Consider the following 22,941-nt stretch of genomic DNA (forward strand, 5'->3'; position numbering starts at 1 on the left):
TCCCCCTGCAGCACCGAGCCCCAGCGCCCACCATCCCACCGCCCAGTCCTGGGTCACGACCCGTCGTTTGAAACCCACTGGCCTAGCCGGTGCGTGGTCCCGCCGTGAGGGCCGGGCCCTGGACCCGATGGCCTCCCGAGGTCCCTTCCACTCCTGTGATCCTATGGACCTTGGCTGTGCTCTGCTCTGGCTCTCGGGCCTCCTGAGAGACCCACCCCAGCTGGTTGGGATGGTCCGAGCAGGAATCCGAGCGAGGTCCCGGCTCTGATGAGGCGTCCAATTGTCTGACCCAGATCCAGGCGCTCCAGCAGCAACTGGCGGACCGAGAGGGGGAAAAGGAGCATCTGGGGAAGGAGGTCGAAGAGCTCCGGAGCCGCCTGTCCTCGCTGGAGGTAGGAGCGCAGAGGACACGGAGCCCTGCGTCTTACTGAGTCGTGCGGGCGGCGGGGCTGTCCCTGACACGGGCTCGGCCGCGCTAGGGTGGGAGCCGCCTGGTCTCGCTGCCTCGGCCGGTCGCCGACCTTGGCGGGGTTAGCGGCCGCGGCTGGCGCCCTGGGGGAGCGCAGGGAGTGGCCGAGGGGAGCAGTGGCCCTGGGGCGGTCCCTGACTCCCTGTCTGCGTGTGCCCCAGACCGAGAAGGAGAACACCAGCTACGACATCGACACGCTGCAGGACGAAGAGGGCGACCTGCTGGAGTTCCCAGGTCAGTCAGTGCCAGGCGCGGGCGTGGGCCGCATCGAGGGCAGGGAATTGGCTCTGGCCGCTGCAGCTGAATTCGCCAGGCATGTAGCAGGCCCCTGCACCGGTGTCCCCAGCTCTCCGGGGGGCCGGAGCTGCACTGGGTAGGGATGGGCCCCATGAGCGGCTCCCAGGGTACGTGGCCCCCGGCAGGCCTGAGCGAGTGCTGGCAAACGCCTGGGGAGGGTTTGCGTGGAGCACGTCGGCCAGGAAGAAGTGCCCTGCCGCGGCCGGGGGAGGGGCAAAAGCGAGTGGGCTCGTGACGGGTCTCTGGGGGGCCCGGGGCTGCTCTTTCAGGGGCAGAGCTGCTGCTGTCCAAGAAGACCCTGAGTCTGTCCGCGGAGGAGCTGGTGGCCACGCTCCAGGGCCAGGTGCAGTCGCTCACCTTGCAGAACAAGGAGCTGCTGGAGAAGATACAGGTACTGGCCCGTCTCCCCGGCAGCCAGGTGAAGGCCGCACCTGGGGGCACTCTCTGGGCACCCTCCCAGAGCCAGCAGCTCCTCAAGGCCCCGGTTCAGGGCCGGGCGAAGCTGCTGCCTTGTGACGGACGCAGGCAGCAGGTTTCTCCCCCTCATGGGAAGCGAACCCCGGCCCATGCTTATGTGCAGCTCAGCCCCTCCCCCCAGCTCTGTCTGTAGCAGGGATGTTAAATATCAGTTCATCGAATGTCGTGAATTCTTATCGGTTACTCGACTATTCTGTAGTCCCTGGGAGTGGGGCCGGCATCCAGTGCGCTCTGGCCCCACTTCTGAGGAGCCCCCTGCCCCTCTGCACTGCTGCCTCTGGATCAGAGGCAGCAGCGCAGGGTGGCAGGCGGGAGCTGGTCCGTGAGGGAGCCAATTTAAAAACCAGCTCCCCTCACGGAGCAGCTGCCTGTCGCTCTGCGCTGCCATCCCAGCGTGGGGGGCAGCAGCTCCTGTCCAGGGGGGTCTGAGCTCCCAGAACCGGCATGAGCCAGAACTGAGCCAGGCTGCCTGCCTGCCTAGCTCCTAATACACTTTAAATACAGAGCTGCAGCAGGGGTAGATCCCGGATTGAGCCGGATGGCTGGCCAGCCTGCGAAAACATTTACTGGCAAGGGGAAGGGGGGGAAATGAGTGTTGTCCATAGTAAGTATGTGAAGGGCTAGTCGACTGTCCAATAAGCAAATGCTTATCAGCTAGTCCACAAGCTAGTCAGCTAGTCGTTTCACTCTCTTGCTGCCTGTGTCAGAAAGAGGCAGGAATGGGGGGAAGAGGAAGGGATACTTCACACGGAGCCTGCGGCCAGCCGGGGTATCCCCAGGCTGCACATGGCGTGTGGAACCTGGGATCAGCTGGAGACTCCCCCACTGACCCCAGGCTCCGTGCAGCGCTGCCACTGTGAAATGCCGCGAGGAGCCCAGTGTCAGGCTCCCTGCGGCATTTCAAAGAGGCAGCGCCGCGTGGAGCCCGGGATCAGCTGCCCACGTGGCGCTTTCGCCTTTGAAGTGTAGCAACAATCCTAGGGCTGAACTTCAAAGGCAGAGGTGCCCTATCGACTAATCCAATAGTCGATGCAAAAATGCATCGACTATTCGATTAGTCAGTTAGTCGATACTTAACATCCTTAGTCTATAGCATTAACCGATAAGCTTTTGCTTACCGATTCATCGACTGCACTATTACAGCCTGTGTCTGTAGCAGAAGCTGTCGGCAGCTTCCTTCACGGGGACTTCTCCCCGTCTCCTTTTCCTGCAACATTCCTGCCACTGCCCCTGCTCTGTCTTGGTGGGGGTCCCAGGCTAGACCCTCTGGTTCCCTGGCGCCCGTTGCTGTTCTGCTTCCCAGAGGCAGAGAACCCCCGCCTGCGTGTGCAGAGCCCTGTGCCTGGCTGGCTCCCTGCCTCGTACGACCCGGCTCGCATGTGCTAGGAAGACCTGCCAAAGTCACGTTCTGGCCTCTTCTCTGTTCTCCCCCTGCCTGCCCCACCCGGGCAGTGTCACTGTGCGAGGGCAGTTCCTGGCCTCGGGTGCGGGCTTTCCGCGGGGCTTCCCTTTGCCAGCTCCTACAATTCCAGTCTGTCCCCCTTTGCCTTGTGCTACCCCTCGGCTCCACAGCCCTGCTGTTTAACCCTGACTCAGTCTGGTAGCCAAAACTAGAGGGCCTGATTCTTGTCCCATGCTGGTATAAATCAGGGGTATCTCATGGCAAAGGCCCAGGACTGGGGTAAAGTTTGGAAGGAGAGGCCAGGCCCTAGGAAACATCTATGGCATCGGTTCTCAACTTGTTTCAGTCCACGGACACCCAGGCCAATCAAAAAGTTTTCATGGACCCACCTCCTTTTTGAGACATGATAAGAGCAGCCAACGAACATTTTGGTTTGAAATTTATTTCTTACTAACAGATTTTTGGGGGCTGCCCACACTGTGTGACTTTGGACAATGTTCCTGTGGACCCCAGAAAAAGTCACCATGGACCACCAGTTGAGAACCACAGATCTATGGGGACAAGAGCTATGGGGCAGGAGAGCTGGAGAGGGTGGGGGGTGAGATACACAGTGGGGTGCTGCTGTAATACTCCTGTGGAGCGGGAGCTCAGGGTCCCCGTGAGGGAGTCTCACGTTTGATCCCCTCCCTTGGCAGATCCTGGAGAATTACGAGAAAGATGAGAGCGACGTGGTCCTGTCGGAAGAGCTCGTCCCCGTCGCCCTCTACGATTCCCTCCGGTCGGAGTTCCAGCGGCTCCAGGGCCAGCACGCCGAGGCCCAGGCTGCATTGGGAGCTCTGGAAGGCAACGGGCCCCACGGGGCCTCCTGCGAGCTCGTCCCGGTGGAGGCATACGAGCAGCTGAAGGCTGGATACGAGGCGCGGATCCAGGCCCTGGAGGAGGCGCTACACAGGAGCCGGGGCTCAGCCGTGCCCGAGGGGGAGAGCCAGGAGCTGGGCCAGGCCGGGGTGGAGGCAGGCGGAAGCAGTGGGGAAGGAGGAGCTGGAGATGCGGCGGTGGAGGAGCTGGCCAGCGTGCTGGCAGAGACGCGGGAGAAGTACGAGGCGGCGGTGGCCGAGGTGCAGCTCCTGCGGGAGCAGATGCAGCTGGGCATCCTGTCTGTGGAGGAGCCGGTGGGGGAGAGTGCCGGGAGCGAGCTGGAGATGGCGAGGGCGGCTCTGCAGGAGGCCCAGGCGGCCCTGTTGGAGAGAGACCAGAGGCTGAAGGACCTGGAGGGGCGCCTGGAGGCCCAGGAAGAGGCGGCCAGTGGCGGTTGCTGCGCCGAGGAGATGAAGGCGTCCCTCACCTTTACCTTGGAAGCCGCCACCGAGGAGAGGGCCGCGCTGCTGGCGAGGTGCAGCCAAGCGGAGGCCGGAGCAGAGGAGCTGAGGAGGAACCTGGAGGAGAGGGCCGGGGAGCTGCAGCAAGCAATGAGCCGCCTGGCAGAGAGCCAGCAGTGGGAGGAGGAGAGCCGGCAGCTCCGGGAGCAGCTGGAGGAGCTGAGCGGGCAGTACGAGGAGGCGCGGGCCCGGCTCCGGCAGCTCCACGTGGATCACGGCCAGAAGGAAGTGGAGCTGAACGCCCTGAAGGAGCAGCTGGCCTCTGAGAGCCTCTCCAGGCAGGAGCAGGAGGAGCTGGCAGGGAAGCTGAGCGGGGCGCTGGCCGAGGCCAGCAAGAAGCTGCTGGAGCTGGAGGAGCAGCATGGCGCTGCCCAGCGGGAGGTGGCGGAGCTGCAGCAGGCGGCGGAGCGCCACAGGCGGGAGTCGGTCCCGCTGGCCGAGCATGCCCGAGCCAAGGAGGCCCTGGAGGCCAGAGCCCGGCGGCTGGAGCAGGAGCTGGCTGCCAAAGCCCAGGAGGCCTCGCAGCTGCAGGGCGAGCTGGCCAGCACGCGGGAGGGCACGGTGCCCAGGGAGGAGCACGAGCAGCTGCGGAGCAGCCTGCAGGCCGAGGTGACCGCGCTGAGCCTGAAGCTGAGCGACCTGGGGCGCAAGCACGAGAAGACGTGCACGGAGGTGTTCCAGGTGCAGCGCGAGGCCCTCTTCATGAAGAGCGAGAAGCAGGCGGCCGAGGCCCAGCTGGCCGCCACGGAGAAGCAGCTGCAGAGCCTGCGGGCCGAGTCCGAGAGGATCCAGGAGCTGCACGGCCGCATCGAGGACTCGGCCAACCTGGTCAAGGAGAAGGACAGGAAGGTGGGTCTGGGCTTCCCCGTGACCACGCCCACGCTGGAGCCTGCTCAGATAGGGGAGCGGGGATCCTAGCACCCAGTAGAGCAGTATTTCTGAAACTTTTTAAGACCAGGGAACACCAAACAATTATTTTTTTGAACACCAAGGACTTTTTGTTGAGCAAAAAAAAAACAAGAGTCCGGGGAAAAGTTATTGAGCAAAAAAAAATAGGGTCACTGGGGAAAAGTTATTGAAGGGAGAAAAAAAGTCACCTGTCCCCTTAAGGGTGGCCATTTTGAACTCTGTTGTTCTCCGTGGCACACCTCCGACTGCCTCGCGGCTCCCCGGTGTGCCACGGAACACAGTTTAAGAAGCACTACGGGAGAGCCCCAGGATCGGGGGACCGAGGTGAGGCTGGAGATCCCAGCCCATGATAGAGCTGTGTGTGGGGGGAGGGTGAAGGGTGGGTCGGGGGGTCCCATACCGCGACAGAGCCACGGCAGAGGCATTGGTGACCCCGTCATGCTCTGCATACAGAGCCACGCTAGAGGGACTCACTACCTGTGGCCCACAACTTCTGGGGACTGTTTTACTGGCAGAAGGGAACTTTTCTTTTCCATGGGAAATTTTCATTTTGGTTGCAGATTTTTCAGTTTCTTTACGCGTGTGTTTCGAGGGGGGAATGCCACTGTCTGGCTCTTCTTCCTGCGAGGCACAGGGTGCAAAAGAGGTTATGGGGAGGGGGGGGCAGTTCCCTCCATTGAAACAAAACCAAACTTTTCACAGGCTTTGGTCACAGAGTGGTCCAGCGGAGGACAACCAAAATGATAAGGAGGCTGGAGCGCATGACCTATGAGGAGAGACTGAGGGATTTGGGTTTGTTTAGATTGCAGAAGAGAAGAGTGAGGGGGGTTTGATAGCAGCCTTCAACTTCCTGAAGGGAGGTTCCCAAGAGGATGGAGAGAGGCTGTTCTCAGTGGTGACAGATGGCAGAACAAGGAGCAATGGTCTCAAGTTGTGGTGGGAGAGGTCTAGGTTGGATATTAGGAAAAACTATTTCCCTAGGAGGGTGGTGAAGCACTGGGGTCGGTTCCCTAGGGAGGGGGTGGAGTCTCCATCCCTAAAGGTTTTTAAGTCCTGGCTTGACACAGCCCCGGCTGGGTTGATTTAGTTGGGATTGGTCCTGCCTTGGTTCTATGAGTCTCTCACTGGCCAGCAGGGACTTCTGCTTCAGAACTGGTTGGACACCTCGGATCTAGCTCATCCCTGACAGGTGTGTGTCCAACCTGCCCTTAAATATCTCCAGAGATGGAGATTCCACAACCCTCCCAGGCAACTTATCCCAGTGTTTAACCACCCTGACAGTTGGGAAGTGTTTCCTAATGTCCAACCTAAATCTCCCTTGCTGCAGCTTAAGCCCCTTGCTTCTTGTCTTGTCCTCCGAGATCAAAGAGAACAATTTTTCCCCCTCCTCCTTGCAACACCCTTTTAGGTACTTGAAGGCCAAGGTCTGAGACCTGTGGCGGGTGCATGCTGGGGACCTGGGATTTTGAATCCGTCGTGCTGCTGCGTGTCCCGTAATCCTGCAAGGCTTTGCCCTCGACTCGAGCCCGCTCCGGTGAACTCGGCCAGCCCTTGGTGACCCACCGGTCCCTTTGCCTTTGCAGATCACGGAGCTGTCCAAGGAAATCTTCAGGCTGAAGGAGGCTTTGACCAGCCTGTCTGTGCTCTCTGGCCAGGGGGGAACCCCGCCCCAGGCAGCCCCGCAGAACCCGCAGGAGGCGGCAAAGCTGCAGAGCACAATAAAGGCCCTGGAGCAGCAGCTGGCCGTGCGTATCCGGGACCAGCTGGGCGAGGGGAGGAGCAAAGCCCACCACCGAGAGAGTCCCATGGGCTTGGTGGTGCTAGTCCCCTGATGGGACCGCAGGGGCTAGATGCTGAGCGAGGCAGCGCTTAAGGCTGAGTCTGGAAACTGACATGCAGCTTAGGAGCAGGGGAGAAGCTGCAGAGCCGTTGGGACAGCCGCGCGGAGAGCCGCCACTACCAGCCTGGTTCAAGGGCCCCGTCCCCAAAGTGCAGAATAGGCTCCTAACTCCCCTGGGAGTTGGGCTCCTAAATACCATTAAGGATCGAGGCCGATGCCTTCTGCCCCTGGTCACAGGAGAGGCCCAGTGGTAACCCCTGTGCTAAATCTTTGTACCGCACCGAGGTTGCTGCTTTCGCTGGGTGCCACAAGGGGAGTGAAATTGGTTCCCCTGGGCTGTGTCTGGTGTGTGAGCAGGACCCGATTCCCCCAGCTCCGTGCTGTGTCAGGCAGGGGGGTGGGAGGTTGGTCAGAGCGGCCATGAGCAGAGTGGCCCGGTCCTGTTGGTTCCATAATGTGACCCTCACTCGCACCTTGGTTCCAGGAGACAGAGAAGCACCATCGCAAGGTCGTCTCCCTGTACCGGAGCCACCTGCTCTGCGCCATTCAGGTGAGTGTGCGGGGGCTGGGCTGGGCGCACCGCATCAGGTTGTGGTTGCGAGGGGTGTTTGCTGTCCTCTGTGGGTGTGTACAGATAGAATTGTGGGTGTGTCGGAACCGGTACAGTTGTATGTCCCCGCACACTTGGGTGTGTCTGTATAAGTGGGTATGTTTGCACACGTGTCAGTGGGCGGGTGTCAGTATAACTGGGTGTTTGCACATGTGTGTCTGTATAAGTGGGTGTGGGGGGGGTGTATTGTCTGAGCGTTTCAGAGGGTGGTTCGTAGGCCTGTTTGCACTGACAGAAACGACATCTCTTCCTCCCCCCACTACCGCCCCTGCCCCTCAGCATTTGAAGGACGCTTTGGAATTGCCCCACTCCTGGGAGGTGGCCATGGGGAACTCTGGCTTGTTCCTAGGAGCTCGGGCAGGAGTTGGGAGGAAGGGCAGAGAGTTTGGGTGCACTGGACAGGAGCTGGCAGGTCGTGATGGGTGGAAGGATACTTGTGCAGAACGCTGGAGCCTGTGTGTGTGTTTGTGTGTGTATGAACACTGGAGTGTGTGTGTGTGTGTGTGTGTGTGTGAACACTGGAGCCTGTGTGTGTGTGTGAACACTGGAGCCTGTGTGTGTGTGTGTGTGTGTGTGTGTGTGAGAACACTGGAGCCTGTGTGTGTGTGTGCGTGTGAGAACACTGGAATGTGTGTGTGTGTGAACACTGGAGCGTGTGTGTGTGTGTGTGTGTGTGTGTGTGTGTGTGTGTGTGAACACTGGAGCCTGTGTGTGTGTGTGTGTGTGTGTGAACACTGGAGCCTGTGTGTGTGTGTGTGTGTGTGCGTGTGAGAACACTGGAATGTGTGTGTGTGTGTGAACACTGGAGCGTGTGTGTGTGTGTGTGTGTGTGTGTGTGTGTGTGTGAACACTGGAGCCTGTGTGTGTGTGAACACTGGAGCCTGTGTGTGTGTGTGTGTGTGTGTGTGTGTGTGTGTGTGTGTGTGTGTGTACACGTACGCACATCTGCGTGCACGTCATGTTCCTGCTCCTCACCACAGTGTGTGAGTCTGCCTGGGACATGCTGCGTGCTGGAAGCGTGTGGTGCACACCAGGCGATCTCTGCGTGTCCGTGCCCGGGGCGTGCAGCGTGTCCCAGGTGTGTGTCTCCGTGACCATGTATGGGCAAAGCAGAGACTTCAACGCAGGAACAGCCTTTTTCTCCTCCGTCTGTGCTCCTGAAACGTAGCACTGGGCCGAAACCAGCCTGCAGCTCTGAACACCGGGGCCTCAGCTGGGATCTGGCGCTGAACTTTGCCTCCTGAGCCCGTTTCTAGCAGAACTAAGGAATTCTCTGTCTGACCCTCCGGCCGTGGCCGTGTGCTCCTGCCTTGGGTGCGAGGAGCGGCCCGTCCCCCGCCCTGGGTTTGGCGCAGGGCTCTGGGCTTTGCTCAGCTCAGAGAGCTGCCCTGGCTGCCAGGACCCACCACGGCTGGCGCCTGCTTTGGTCCTAGCCAGAGGTAGCAGGGGGGCTGGCCGGGGGGTAAGTCGGGGTAGGAGGGGTACTTTGGGGCCGTGTCATTCCCCTTCCCCATCCCCCCCTCCATCTTCCTCCCCTTTGCAGGGCCACATGGACGAAGACGTGCAGAGACTCTTGTACCAGATCCTGATGATGCAGCGGCTGCAGGAGCAAGGCAGATGAGCGCCCGGGGCGAGGGAGCACGGCCCAGTGCCCGCCGGGGTGGACTCGCACACAGCACCCGTGGCCCGCCGGCCCTTTTTGCCCACCCCTCCTCGCCCAGAGCAAGGCCCGCATGGTTCGGGTGACCACGGGGGGTGGCGCCTTTGTACCTTTGCACCCAGCTCCTGGGCCGTGTGTGCTGGGAGGTGCCTCATGGCAGGTCTAGGGCTCACTCTGCCCTCTCCTTGGGGCATTGACCTCCGCAGCCTCTGAGGGGGCAGGGGAGGCAGGCACCGGGCCGGGACACAGCACGGACCGGCGTGGCTCCGTGGGCAGCAGGGGGCCGTGCAGGGGAGAAGCGGCGTCACTCACCAGCTCCTGCCTGCGTCTCTCGGCAGAGCAGCCACAGCAATAAACCGTTTGTACTCACTCTGCAGAGGCTGGCCGGCTTTCCTGCGGGGGGAGGGGCACGTGGCGGGGCTTAGGCCAGAGCTGGTGCCACGAGAATGGAGGAAGTTGTTGGGCAGACAGTCCGGCTCCTCCGGCCCTGCAGCACCTGCTGTTCCAGGGACACGCCTGGGAAGGGGAGCCCCCCACACACACACATCTGGGAAGGGGAGTTGCCCTTTCCCTCCAGACACATCTGGGTAGGGGAGTCCCCCCCCCACACGCACCTGGGAAGGGGAGTCGCCGCCCCCCCGACACACCTGGGTAGGGGAGTCCCCCCTCCCCCACACCTGGGAAGGGGAGTCGCCGCCCCCCCCCGACACACCTGGGTAGGGGAGTCCCCCCTCCCCCACACCTGGGTAGGGGAGTCGCCGCCCCCTCCGACACACCAGGGAAGCTGAGTCCCCTCCCCCAGCACACCTGAGAAGGGGAGTCACCCTCCATTCCCAAACACACCTGGGTAGGGGAGTCGCCCTCCCCCTCCAGACACACGTGGGAAAGGGAGGGCCCCCCACCTGACACCTGGGAAGGGGAGTCCCCCCCCCCCCCGCACATACACACACCTGGGAAAGGGGTTTCCACCTGGGAGTCAAAACACCTTCATTAAAAAGGGAAGTTTGTGCTGTCCCAACAGATCTAGGCCCCTGGAGTCCGGGCTCTGCCCTGATGCTTTGTACTTGCTGAGGCCTGGACTCACAAGTCCCGCGTGCTGGGAGCCTGACCCCGCCCCCACTGGGGTCAGAGCGATCTTGCCCCTGGCTTGTGCAGGGCAGGATCCAACCCTGGCAAGCAACAGGCCTCCGATAACCCGTCGCTGCCTTTTCCTCAGCCCTTGCTTGAAAAGCTCTTTGCTCAGCTGGGCCTAGACCAGCTGAGCCACCCCCAGCTGCCCCCTCGTCCCCAGAGACCAGGGCATGTGCACCCCAGCCCCCCCATTCTCTCTGGGCTTCACGCTCCCTCCCGGCGCTGTTCCAGGGCCCCGCCTTGCCGGGACAGGAGGGGCCGAGTGGGTTTTGTGGTTGGTTCCACGCTGTCTCCGGGAAGCCTGGTGGGAAAGGCTGGTGAATTTCCTGAGCGCTGTGTGTGCGCGGAAGTGAGCCGCGGCCGTGCTGAGGTCAGACGGGGACTTCGCTTCCCGAGGCTGCTGCAGTCGCCTCCGGTTGGGAGCGGAGCCGGGCGCGTCGGGTGAGTCGCTTGTTCCCGCTGCGCTTTGGGACAGGGGCTGGCTCCGGGGCTGTTGTGCTTCTCCATTGTGTTTGCTGCCTTTCGTGCCCTCCTCCGTGCCAGGGAGAGGGGCGGGTAAAACACCCTTGTGGCATCTAGCCTAGCTCAGAGCCGCTGCCAGCCCCTCGAGCGCAGGGGTGGAGTTGCTGGGGTGGTGGCCAGTAAGAGATGCCCCCTAAATCTCCGGGTCAAGCCTAGGTCACCAGCTGTTTGGAACCGGCAGTAACAGCAAACGGCTTGGATCTCGTGGCTGCGTGAAATCAGCCGCGGGGTCTCAGCTCAGTGCCAGAGAAAATCCCCCCCCACAACCACCACCACTGGCCCTCCTGACAGATAGGCAGCATGGTCTAGTGGCCAGAGCAGGGGACTGGTCTTGGGCAGACCACCTAACATGCCCCGTCACTTACCCCTTGCCTCAGGCCCCCTGCCCGTAAAACAGGAGGGATCAGACCCTCCTTGCCAGAGGAGCTAAAACTCCTGAGGGAGGGTGAGGCTCTCGGACACATCCACTCTCCCCTGGGCAACGTTCTCTCGAAGCTTTTCTATCCGTGTGCGGATTTTTTCCATCCACGTGCGGAATAAATTTTATGTGCACTGAGGCATGTGCACCGCATAGGTGGGGGGCGCTCTGCTAGTCAGCTGGGCAGCACTGGAATCTCTCCTGAGCGCCCAGCTCATAGGGAACACTGCCCCCAGGGGAAGGGCAGCAGGGCTGGGAAGGAGAGAAGAGGCTGTGAACAAGAGCCCTAGGAACAGAACAGCTGCCCTGGAAGCTGCTGTCCACATGGGCCCTGCCTCCCTGGGCACTCGCCCCTAGCTCTGAATTCACCCCACTAAACAACAGAGCTCTGGGCCCACGGGGAACCTTCATGCCAAGCCCTACGGTTTAGCTCACCCTGCCCAGCAGCAGGTCCCAAAGGGCAATGTCATCGCCCCTATTGTACAGCTGGGGAAACTGAGGCACGGAGCAGGGGCGTGACTTGCCCAAGGACACTCTGCAGGCCAGGGTCAGCGCTCAGGTCTCGGTGCTCTAACTACTAGGACAGGCTGCCTCCAAGTGCAGTTTCACCGAGAGCAGATGGTGTCAGCCAAAAAAATCCCCTTTTCTGTCCCTGCCTTGCTGGGCTGCCAGGAAAACGAGCCGATCTCACGGTGGTTCTTGTGCCCTCGCGTGTCCCTGGGTGGGTCCGATCCTGGCCCCCCTAGCAGGGGGTACTGGGTCCTTCCTTTTCCAAACAGCCTGGAGGGGCACTGCTCAGGCCCAGGGCCAGGACGGGGGAAGCCCCACTGAGACTTGCCCCGCGCTCACCACTCTAGCTCCCACTTAATGTTTCCTTCTGGGCAGCGCCACCCCCTTCCCTTGGACCTGTTAACCCCGGGGGCGCTGGAAAGAGCCAGCAGGGCCTTGGCCTCCGGTGGAGAAGGGTTTAAATGGCAGATCTAGGGCTCAGGCTGGTCCAAAACCCCTGCTGTGCTCCAGCTCCAAGTGGAAGGAGACGCTGCATAGCATCCTCCCTCCCAGCCCGGCCTCTGTCTCTTCCCCAGGAGACGCTGCAGGGCCCTCGGGTGGGGGGCAGGCCAGCGGGGCAAGGGGCTTGCCACAGCAGGGACCAGCTTTGCCCTGGGGCCTGACCCCAATGGAAGCCGTGTGGGGCGGCCGGACCCACCCCGGGGCTGGGTTCCCTCCCTGGGAGCACAGCCACCAGCATGCGCCCGTGCCAGGCCCCCACCAGGCTGGGAGACGGGACCTCGTCAGATCGGCCGCGCTCGGCTGGCAGCTCTTTCCTCGCCGTAGGCGGCTTGTTTAGCCACACGCCAGCGGCACGCAGAAGGCCCACCCCAGAGCAGGGCCCTGTCGTGCTGGGCCCTGCATGGACACCCAGTGAGAGAGACAGACCCTGCCCTGAAGTGTCCACAAGCCTAAACAGACAAAGGGGGAGGGGAAACTGAGGCACAGAGGGGGGCAGGGACTTGCCCAGCCACTGGGCACTGAGCCCAGGTCTCAGGCCCACCCGTGGATGTTCGTGGGACCCAAAGCCCCACCGTAAATGAGATCAATCTCTTGCAGCAGCCACCGGGGGAACTTCCACTCCCACACCCACACCCACTTGCAGGATCGAATCCCCACCCGCACTGCTGACCGGCTCCCGCTGGGAGATGAAGTGGACGGTGCTCCTCGCCCTGGTCCTGCCGGCCTGGCCTGCCCCCTGCAGCAGCACCGCTGGGAGCGATGGAGAGGAGGGTACGAGGGGGAAGGGTCGTTCCCCGGTGGCCCCCACGGTGCCTTGTGTGTATTTCTCCAGCCCTTTGGCAGTGGCTCCGGGATCCCCCGAGCAGATGGTCCCTTGCTCTCTCTCACCCACGAGCCTGACTCTCACCCAGCCAGCGGCAGAGAAAGCTGCAAATCCGCCCCCCCGGGGGGTACGAGATCATGCGGGGGTGGGGCAGGAAAGTTTTTCCTGATCCCAGCTGGCGATGGGCCTGTGCCGGACGCTGGCAGGCAGGCACCTCTTGCAGCTTAGTCCTAGCAAGGGGCTCACCCCATGCTGGGTGCGTTGGATTAATGATGAGAAGGGTGGGAGGCAGGAAGGCTGCCCCCGGGCACAGCTGCCTCCTTTCGGGGCGGAGGGGGGTGTCACATGGCTTTGCGAGCTAGAAAGGACCGAGCCGGCATCGCTCCAGGAGAACCAACCCCCTGCCTCAGGAACAGGCCCCTCCTGGGAACGGCACGTTCACAACGAGGCCAGTGGGAGCCCGGACGCTCCCGTTCCCGGTTTGGTGTCCTGGCCGCTGGGCCCCTCGGGGTCGCAAGCCTGCCAGGAGCTTTTCAGAAGTGGCCGAGGAGTTAGGCAAGTTTGCCCAGAGGCAAAGAGCAGGACCGGAGCCAGCGGCTGGGAGCAGAAGCCAGATGGGTTCCGATTAGAGCCAGGGCTCCAGTTGTGATGGGGGTGGGGGGGTTACCCAACGGGACGAGCTCCAGAGCAAAGCAGCAGCTTCTGCATCTCTTGGGCTGTGTCTAGATTGCCATGATTTTCCGGAAATGCTTTTAACGGAAAAGTTTTCCATTAAAAGCATTTTCGGAACAGAGCGTCTAGATTGGCACAGACGCTTTTCCGCAAAAAAGCCCCGATCGCCATTTTCGCAATCGGGGCTTTTTTGCGCAAAACAGTTCTCAGCTGTCTGCACTGGCCCTTTTGCGCAAAAGGGACTTTTGCCCGAACGGGAGCAGCATAGTATTTCCGCAAGAAGCACTGATTTCTTACAGTAGGAAGTCAGTGCTTTTGCGGAAATTCAAGCGGCCAGTGTAGACAGCTGGCAAGTTTTTCCGGAAAAGCGGCTGATTTTCCGGAAAAACTGGCCAGTCTAGACACAGCCTTGGTGTCTTCAGATCAGCTCCGGTGGCCTCTCGGGGGAGGCGCGTTGTCCAAACACATTTCCAAGCTCACTACAGGGGCACCTGGGTTAAACTCTGGGGCCGGTGGTACCCGGGAGATCGCACCAGGTGATCTGCTCCCTTCTGAATTCCCTAGAGCTGTGGTCTATGGACGCTGTGGTCTATGGACCTCTAGGGTCTGCCATCATCTTGCAGGTGGGCAGGGGCTCAGGGCTTGCCCCCCTCCCGTGCAGAGGGGAGCCTGCGCTGGTGCTCTAGCCCCGCCCCCGCAAGATTGGCGCTCACAGAGACGGAAGCGGCTCCGTGCACTGTCGCTGCCCCTCCCCCAACCGCTCTCCTGGAGGCTTTCCCCACTGCTCCCATTGGCCAGAATCACAGCCAATGGGAGCAGTGAGAGGTACGGAGCCAAGTAAAGTGTCCCCATCTCCCTCCCACCCAGGCTCCCCACCCCCACCCAGCTCCTGTATCCTCCCTTCCCAACCCCACATCCCCATCCCGCTCCTTCTGGCCAGACCCACCACCTCCTACCTAGGCCCCCTCACCTTGCTCCTGCACCCTCCCACCCCCACCTCACATCCCCATCCCGCTCCTGTACCCTACCCTCTGGCCAGACCCACCACCCCCAACCTCCCTTCTACCTAGGCCCCCTCACCCTGCTGCTGCACCCTCCCACCCCCACCTCACATCCCCATCCCGCTCCTGCACCCTACCTCCTGGCCAGAGCCTCACCCCATCCTGCACCTATTTTGTCATATGGATGGTTGGCTGGTTGTCGGCGGAAAGTCTGCAGCGAGCAGGGTGGGCTGTGGACCAGAAAGTCTGAGACCCATTTTGATGTAATTTAAGCACCTCCCTCCCGTGTGCACACCCTGCCGGCCCAGGCTCCGGGTAACACGCCAGGCGCCCTCTGACGGTTCCTCCTTGCATTCCAGGCCTCTGCCACGAGCAGTATGGGGCGCTCGGCACCGACTTGCTTCTCCACTGCGACACGGCCACCAGGGTGGACTGGAGAGTGAATGGCACGCAGGTGGCTGCCTCCGAGGATGCAGTGGCCAGAGACAAGGGCCAGCTCTGGCTGCGGAACGCCAGCCTGGCTCAGGAAGGGGAATACAGCTGCCACCAGCCTGGCACTGGGAAGACCCTGCGCAGGATTCGGCTGCAAGTGGGCTGTGAGTGGGCTGTCCCTTCCCACAGGGGTGCTCTGCCCCTGCACTCACTATCACAGGCTGTCAGGCATAGGGGATCGAACCTGGGACCCTTGGATGTAAATGCCTCTGCTGGCTGATCAGCGTGGCCCAGCCAGGAACCAAGTGCCACACCGAGGCTACGTCTACACTGGCACCCTTTTCCAGAAATGCTTATAACGGAAAACTTTTCCGTTATAAGCATTTTCGGAAAAAGCGTGTCTACATTGGCAGGCTGCTTTTCCGGAAAAGCACTTTTTGCGGAAAAGCGTCCGTGGCCAATCTAGACGCGCTTTTCCGCAAAAAAGCCCCGATCGTCATTTTCGCAATTGGGGCTTTTTTGCAGAAAAGAAATCTGTGCTGTCTACACTGGCCCTTTTCCGGAACAGTTTTCCGGAAAAGGACTTTTGCCCGAACGGGAGCAGCATGGTTTTTCCGGAAAAACACTGACGATTTTACATTAGATTGTCAGTGCTTTTCCGGAAATTCAAGGGGCCAGTGTAGACAGCTGGCAAGTTATTCCGGAAAAGCGGCTGATTTTTCAGAATAAGTGGCCAGTGTAGACACAGCCCGAGTGTGGTGGGCAACATGAGCTGCTCCAGGATATCGCGGCCCGGGATGTCGTCAGGCTCCCTTGTGATGTCTGTGTGATGCTCCGTCCTTCCCTCTCCCGCAGTGCCCCCCGAGAAGCCTGCCGTTGAGTGCTGGGCTGTCAGTTACCCCCAGACCGTCAACTGCACCTGGAAGCTGCAACCTGAACCAGGCCTGGAGACTGATTTCATCACCACATACAGGTGAAATCCTCCCAGAGCCAGGACCCAGCTGAGGACATGGGGGGGAGGGGGAAGACACAGGCTCTAGCTGGACCATCTGTCCCGGTGAGATCACCCTCCTCTGGTGGGAGAGGCGAGCACAGATCCCGCTCGCCCTGGGGAGCCGGGTAGGCAAAGGTCTGTCGGTGGGCAGCGGACAGAGACCCTCTGTGCTGGTGTCGCCTCAGACTGAGCTCTCAGGGCCCCAGGGAGCGGCGTCTCTGCCACGGGGCATTAAGCTGCCTCCTCTCATGCCGCAGGCACGGCCTGGGGGCCCAGGAGAGCGAGTGTGTCCAGCCGGGGGCCGGGGCCAGCAGCTGCACCATCAGTGACATCCAGCTGTTCTCCATCACCCCCTACGTGCTGAACGTGACGGCCGTGAACCCGCTGGGCGCGGCGATGACCCTCTTCCCCTTCATCGCGGAGCAGATCAGTGAGAGTTCGCAGCCGCAGGGCTACGTCGCTGTGGGGAGGGGAGGGCAGGGATCCCCGGGGCGCAGGGCGTCAGGCACAGGAGTGCATGGCATGGGGGTTAGAGCGGGGCCCTGGGAGTCTGGGCTCCTGGGTCCTAGTCTCAGAGCCGGTGGGCGAGGGAGTCAGGAGCGCTCCTGCTCCCCCACAGTGCTTTCCCTGCACTGGGTGACCCCGGTAATGGGGTGGAGGAGGAGGGCTGCTTTGCGCAATGTGGGGCACCAGAAAACGAGAAGATATTTCAGTGAATCTGACAATACAAGCAGAATGGGGGATGGGGGCTGGGAATTTCAGATACCAGCAGGGCTGGCCAGACTGGGGACAGGAGTTGGGAATACCAGATACCACTGGGATGGTCCAGATTGGGGCTGGGGGCTGGGAATTGCAGATACCAGCAGGGCTGGCCAGACTGGGGACAGGAGTTGGGAATACCAGATACCACTGGGATGGTCCAGATTGGGGCTGGGGGCTGGGGATTGCAGATACCAGCAGGCAATGTCTAAGCGGGCCATGCTTAGATGTGTTCCCCCAACTCTGGCGTGATCCTTTCCAGTGGGGAGCTGTGTGGGGGGCACCTCCCCAGCCCCCCACGACAGACGGCTTCAGTCTGCAGCACTGGCTGGATGGGCCTTTCCAGGAGCATGTTGGGGCCCTGGTAGATTTCAGAGCACAGCCCTGGGACGCTCGCTGTGCTGGGCCCCCCAGCTGGGGTAGGACTCAGGCTGCCAGCCTGGCCAGACGGTCCAAGCCGTGATTGTTCTCTGGGTTTTGTTAGTCCGGCCGGATCCCCCAGAAGGCTTGCGGGTCTCCCCCATCCCTGGGGAAAGCAAGAAGCTGCTCCTGGAGTGGCAGCCGCCCAGTTCCTGGCCCTTCCCGCAGTATTTCCCCCTCAAGTACCTGATCCGCTACGCGAGGGAGGGAGCCAAGAACGACCGAACGGTGAGTTCCCGCGCTCTCGGCTCCGGCAGCTGGTCGGCTGCTGTGGGTTCGCTTTGCTTTGTGGGGGCGCTGAGGGCAGCCTCTTTGCCCCCCCCCCCCCCGGGTCGAGTCCATTATCTGCTTTGGCAGAGAAATTGCTCCAGTCCCATCCTGCCTGCGCCAGGACTGCAGGGGGTGAGCGAAGGCAGAGACGCCTCTTTGCTTTTCCGCGCACTCTGAAGAGCCTTGGAGAGCTCGTTTATGGGCAGGAAGGGGGAGCCCCATCCGTCCCTCCTGCCCCAGTTCTCCATCCCCTGGCTCTGGCCCTCCTGGGGATTCTTGCACCTTCTTCTGAAGCAGCAAGTGCTGGTCACTGTCTGAGGTGAGAGACTGGGCCGGAGAGACCCTGAGTCTGATCCGCTTGGGCAATTCCTCCAGCCCTCCAGGTATCCAGCAGCGGCTCCTCCATCTTTCACATCGCTCAGTGCGGTGCCTCCTCCCAGATACCTGAGCTTTGCCAGCCCTTCCCCACCCCCACCTCTGACAGGTTCCCCTCTAACTGCCCCTGCAAGCAGTAGAGGGGCTGCACCCCCCCTCACCCCGCCCAGCATCACTTCAGTGCTAACATGCAAGCCGGATACAACCCTTTCCCTCCACAGCTCTCAAAGCCCTTCCCAAAGGCAGGCTGGAACCATCTAACCCGGGCCCAGAGAGGGGGCCCGGTTTGCCCAAGACCACAAGGCGAGTCCAAGGCCGTCGGGCGTCGGAGCTCTGTGTCCTGCCTCCCACTCCCCTCATGTGTGGCCCTGCAGGATTCCCCAGGGGCATGTTCACGGCCTAACCCCGCCTCTGCTGTGTGTGTTGCCTTACAGATCGGGCCGTACGAGCAGACCTCCTTCATCCTGACGGGGATCCGCCCCAGAGCCATCCACCACGTGCAAGTGGCCGCCAAGGACTTCACGGACTACGGCGAGTACAGCGCCTGGAGCCCGCGTGTGTCCGGCACCCCCTGGATGCAGCAGTGAGCCGAGGGATGCCCGGCATGGCTGGAAGCACTCACACCTGCCTCCCAAGGGTGTGCAGATTAGACTTGCTTTTGCCTTCACCCGCCACTGAGGCTGCTGTAATTCGCCTGGCAGAAAATACAGGAGCTGGGCCGGGCTGGGCGAGGGTTCCTATGCTGTGATATGCCTGTCTGCTGCTGAACTCTCTGTCCTTCTCCACGCCCCCAGCCCTGCGTGGCTGACAGAGCCCTGGCTGCTGGGGCTTGGTTGTTGTTGCTGCCCTGTGTCACCTACTAAGGGCTATTGCAGGATTCAACCTTCTGTGGGCCTCAGGATGGGTTTCCTGAGCACAGAGGAGGAACGTGCCCCACTGGTAGGTGTGTGGGACAAGCCCCCTCTGGGGCGATTCACTGAGGACATGAGTCTAGTACAGCCCCATCTCCAGAGCAGCCTTTGTGCTTTTGGTACCGGAGGTCTCCTGCCTAGGGTTGCCAGGTGTCCAGTTTTGAACCAGACTGTCCTATTTGAACTTTCTGTTTGGGGGGAAAAAATGAGAAAATAGAACTGAGAAAATAGAACTGTCCGGTATTTTCTAAATCAGATGTAATGTCGATTGTGATGTCATGTCAAGTGTGTCTGGTATTTTTGTTGAAACCATCTGGCAACCCTACTCCCATCGGCTGTCATGCCTGCACCGTGTGCTCAGTTAACCGTCCCTCCTAGCAGGGCCAACTCAGAATGTGGCTCCCGAGAGCCCAAATCCTGCTCTTTGGACAGAGCGTGGGTCAGATACCGATTCGAGCCAAGCTGGCAGCGGGAGCGGCCACACTTTTCCAGGGCCCCGCTGTAAGGCTGGCTTCGGCCAGCTTGCTTCAAACACCTCTTTTGTCAATGTCGGATCCTCCTCCTGGTTCTCCAGGCTGGCTGACCCTCAGCTTCTGGGAACCCATCTGTCAGTGCCTTGGAACCATGCAAGTATTTTCTGGCTTTGCAGTGAATGACTAGTGAGCAGCAGCTGACCTTGTAGCTGACTGACATGTGTCGATGCCTGAATGGGGGAGGAATATTTTGTGTCCACAGGCATCGCTGAAAGTCTGATTTTCCTATAGAAGAGGCATCTTGTGATTGGGTTAAAATATATTTAGAATAACCAAAATACGCAAAAAAAACGCTCACTTTTTAGCCAAGGAAGTCAAAAGGTAACAGGACTGGCTTTGCTCCAGTATTCTATCCAAGAATATACTCTTTAATGCAGAAGCCGTACGGCAGAGCAGTCAAAAAGCTAACGGACAAAAGAAATAAATTGCATTTCTATTAAGCGATAGTCTGTCTCAAGTACTTCTGGCTTTGGGGATTTATGTTTATCACATTTCTATTCCTCATCTATTGTATTAGATATTGCCAAGAGACTGAGGCAATTCAAACAAGTCAAGAATATAATGAACATCTTACTTTTAAATAGCACCTTCCATCCACTCCTTAAAGTGCTCTTTGGATAAGATCCTAACCCTGCAAAAATTTACACATATATTTAGTAAGACTCCAGTGGGGCTTCTCATGTGTGTAAATGTAAGCATATGAGTCTTCTGTAGCATCTTAATTTATGGGCCTAATCCTGCCAATGTTTTACTGCTGTGCATAGGCCTGCTTTCTATCATGAGTAATCCTATCAAGTAAACAACTCCCATTAGAAAGCACTAGGCCAGGAAGGGAGTGTCAGCAGGATTAGGCCTTAAAATGCTCTACTTGAAGTTTGTTGAATGCAGCCACCTCTGGGGTGGAGCCAGGTGGTTAATTGACACAACGGCTAGGACAGGGAGAAGTAAGAACTCCATATGCATTTGAAACTACAGCTTAGTACAGGATTTTTGTCTTACTCTAGTATATTTCATAAAGTTTTGTTTATGTCCTGGTAAGGTTAAATTTGATTTTTAAATCTAGATTGTTTGTAGTAGCAGTTAATAGGAATTAATTTAGGGATACCCTATGGCCTGTGTTATACATTGGCAGCATTCAAATTTTATTTTATTATTTGGATGGATAATATTGCTGCTTGCTTTTAAACATTTTCCCCAGTTTTTATCTAATTAAATGTTCACTGTTATAGGAATGTAACCCTTCTGTCGGGTAGGGCCGGGTTCAATATATAGGGGTCCATCCCACACAGAACCAGCTCGAGCCCCACCCAGTAGCCTAGGAAATTCACACACCCCTGGGCGTCTTTGAGAGGCAATGCTTCCCCACTCGCAAGCACAGAGTCTGAGGCTACGTCCAGACTGGCATGATTTTCCGCAAATGCTTTTAACAGAAAAATTTTCCGTTAAAAGCATTTGCAGAAAAGAGCGTCTAGATTGGCACGGATGCTTTTCCGCAAAAGCATTTTTTGCGGAAAAGTGTCCGTGCCAATCTAGATGCACTTTTGCGCAAAAAAGCCCCGATTGCCATTTTCAGAATCGGAGCTTTTTTGCGCAAAACAAATCTGAGCTGTCTACTCTGGCCCTTTTGCACAAAAAGACTTTTGCCCGAACGGGAGCAGCATAGTATTTCTGCAAGAAGCACTGATTTCTTACATGAGATCATCAGTGTTCTTGTGGAAATTCAAGTGGTCAGTGTAGACAGCTGGCTGCTTTTGCGGAAAAACTTGCCAGTCTAGGTACAGCCTGAGTGTAGAAAAGAAACTTTTAATGAAAGAGAGAGAAAAGTCACATGGCATTAACTTGGGAAAATACCACAAACAGAGTTCATAACCCCCCACGAGTAACCATCCCATCTCCAAGGGATTGAGCAATGTCCTTTGCCCTCAGGCTCACCAGTCATTGGCTGTGTCTAGACTGCATCCCTTTTTCGTAAAAGGGATGCAAATTAGACATATCGCAATTGCAAATGAAGCGGGGATTTAAATCCCCCCTGCTTCATTAGCATAAAAATGGCTGCCGCTTTTTCCCGGCTCGGAGCTTTGCCGGAAAAAAGCGCCAGTCTAGATGCGGATCTTTCGGGAAATAAAGCCTTTTCTGAAAGATCCCTTATCCCTCTTAAAATAAGGAATAAGGGATCTTTCAGAAAAGGCTTTATTTTCCAAAAGATCCGCATCTAGACTGGCACTTTTTTCCGGCAAAGCTCCGAGCCGGAAAAAAGCGGCAGCCATTTTTATGCTAATGAAGCGAGGGGGATTTAAATCCCCCCTTCATTTGCAATTGCGATATGTCTAATTTGCATCCCTTTTATGGAAAAGGGATGCAGTCTAGACACAGCCCATCAGTGTAAGGGTCCCATTCACTTACCCAAACTTTCTCCCTACCCCACTTCAAATGCCCTACTTACAGCTCTGTCCAGTCAGTGCGGACTCTGACACATCACCCTGATGACTCCACTCATTGAGCCTGAGGCCATGCCACCTTTGAGCTGCTCCTGTGGTCCGCTTGTGCCGCCTGCCACCAGGCCTACCGGCCACCCACTGGTCACTCCCGCCGGCAGCCCAGCTGGCTGCTGCTCCTACCAACCGCCCCACTGGCCGCCCGCCATTCCCGCCAACTACCCATTCCCACCAGCCGCTCCTACTGGCCATCCGCCAGTCATTCCCACTAGCCACCCCGCTGGCCTCCCGTTCCCGCCAGCTGCTCTGCTGGCCACCCTCTGGTCATTCCCGCCAGCCGTTCCACTGGCTGCAGTGGGTCTGGCTGTAGGCCAAACCAGTGACTTCAGCTCTTAGTCTATGTCTACACTCATGGCTTCTTGCGCAAGATCATCTTGGCTGTGTCTAGACTGGCAAATTTTTCCAGAAAAACTTGCCAGCTGTCTACACTGGCTGCTTGAATTTCCACAAGAACACTGACAATCTCATGTAAGAAATCAGTGCTTCTTGCAGAAATACTATGCTGCTCCCGTTCAGGCAAAAGTCCTTTTGTACAAAGCTTTTGTGCAAAAGAGCCAGTGTAGACAGCTCAGATTTGTTTTGTGCAAAAAAGCCCCAATCGCAAAAATGGCAATCGGGTCTTTTTTGCAGAAAAGTGCATCTAGATTGGCCACAGATGCTTTTGCACAAAAATGCTTTTGCAGAAAAGCACCTGTGCCCATCTAGATGCTCTTTTCCACAAATGCTTTTAACGGAAAACTTTTCCATTAAAAGTATTTGCAAAAAATCATGCCAGTCTAGACATAGCCAGGGGAAAGAGGCAGGTTGAACCAGTCTTACAATTCACAACTGGCAGGCATGAGCAGGCTGGCTCAAGCTCCCCCCCCCCCCCCCCCCCCACTCAACTCTGGAAGGGGGAGGCTTGTTCATCTGAGACCCCTTGCAGTGATGGTGGGTCTCCTGTAAGCACTGGTGTCATATTTTACAGTTCCCACATTTAGGGGTAGCATGATTTGTGACCCCCACAACAGCCCAAATTAGTTACAATACATCACATTCCATTCCAACAACTGATCCTCCATCAGCCTTGGCTGAATTGGATTTACATAACCACACCTCAGATTCCTTCCCCATCCTGGCATGAGCTGTATT

At 58.7% G+C, this 22,941-nt stretch overlaps 2 protein-coding genes across 3 annotated transcripts in view; both read left to right on the forward strand.

Annotated features, from left to right (window-relative positions):
• Window positions 1–9,413, forward strand: part of ANKRD24 (ankyrin repeat domain 24) — a 31,811-nt gene extending 22,398 nt beyond the window's left edge. The window contains exons 14-20 of the mRNA XM_075903017.1: window positions 294–392; window positions 631–703; window positions 1,036–1,157; window positions 3,341–4,873; window positions 6,517–6,678; window positions 7,258–7,323; window positions 8,927–9,413. Of these exons, the coding sequence (XP_075759132.1) occupies window positions 294–392; window positions 631–703; window positions 1,036–1,157; window positions 3,341–4,873; window positions 6,517–6,678; window positions 7,258–7,323; window positions 8,927–9,004 (2,133 nt within the window). The 3' untranslated portion in view covers window positions 9,005–9,413. The remainder of the gene's footprint in view (window positions 1–293; window positions 393–630; window positions 704–1,035; window positions 1,158–3,340; window positions 4,874–6,516; window positions 6,679–7,257; window positions 7,324–8,926) is intronic.
• Window positions 9,414–10,462: 1,049 nt separating this feature from the next.
• Window positions 10,463–19,775, forward strand: EBI3 (Epstein-Barr virus induced 3). 2 transcript variants are annotated; one of them, XM_075903019.1, is made up of 7 exons: window positions 10,463–10,615; window positions 12,726–12,896; window positions 14,981–15,217; window positions 15,909–16,026; window positions 16,305–16,477; window positions 17,291–17,454; window positions 18,306–19,775. In XM_075903019.1, exons 2-7 carry the CDS (start codon window positions 12,812–12,814, stop codon window positions 18,456–18,458), a joined length of 930 nt encoding a protein of 309 aa, XP_075759134.1. In that variant the 5' UTR covers window positions 10,463–10,615; window positions 12,726–12,811; the 3' UTR covers window positions 18,459–19,775. The 2 variants fall into 2 exon arrangements, with proteins under 2 accessions (XP_075759134.1, XP_075759133.1); XM_075903018.1 differs by having other exon boundaries at window positions 10,464–10,615; window positions 12,723–12,896.
• Window positions 19,776–22,941: the final 3,166 nt, after the last annotated feature.

This window comes from Pelodiscus sinensis, chromosome 19 (genome assembly GCF_049634645.1).
Source record: "Pelodiscus sinensis isolate JC-2024 chromosome 19, ASM4963464v1, whole genome shotgun sequence".
Lineage (NCBI taxonomy): Eukaryota > Metazoa > Chordata > Testudines > Trionychidae > Pelodiscus > Pelodiscus sinensis.

Excerpts from the sequence above, each read along its gene's own strand:
- EBI3 (XM_075903019.1), top strand. The coding sequence starts at position 12,812 with ATGAAGTGGACGGTGCTCCTCGCCCTGGTCCTGCCGGCCTGGCCTGCC. Across the intron at positions 15,218-15,908 it reads GATTCGGCTGCAAGTGGGCT|TGCCCCCCGAGAAGCCTGCC; the intron begins GTGAGTGGGCTG and ends CCTCTCCCGCAG. Across the intron at positions 17,455-18,305 it reads GAGCCAAGAACGACCGAACG|ATCGGGCCGTACGAGCAGAC; the intron begins GTGAGTTCCCGC and ends GTTGCCTTACAG.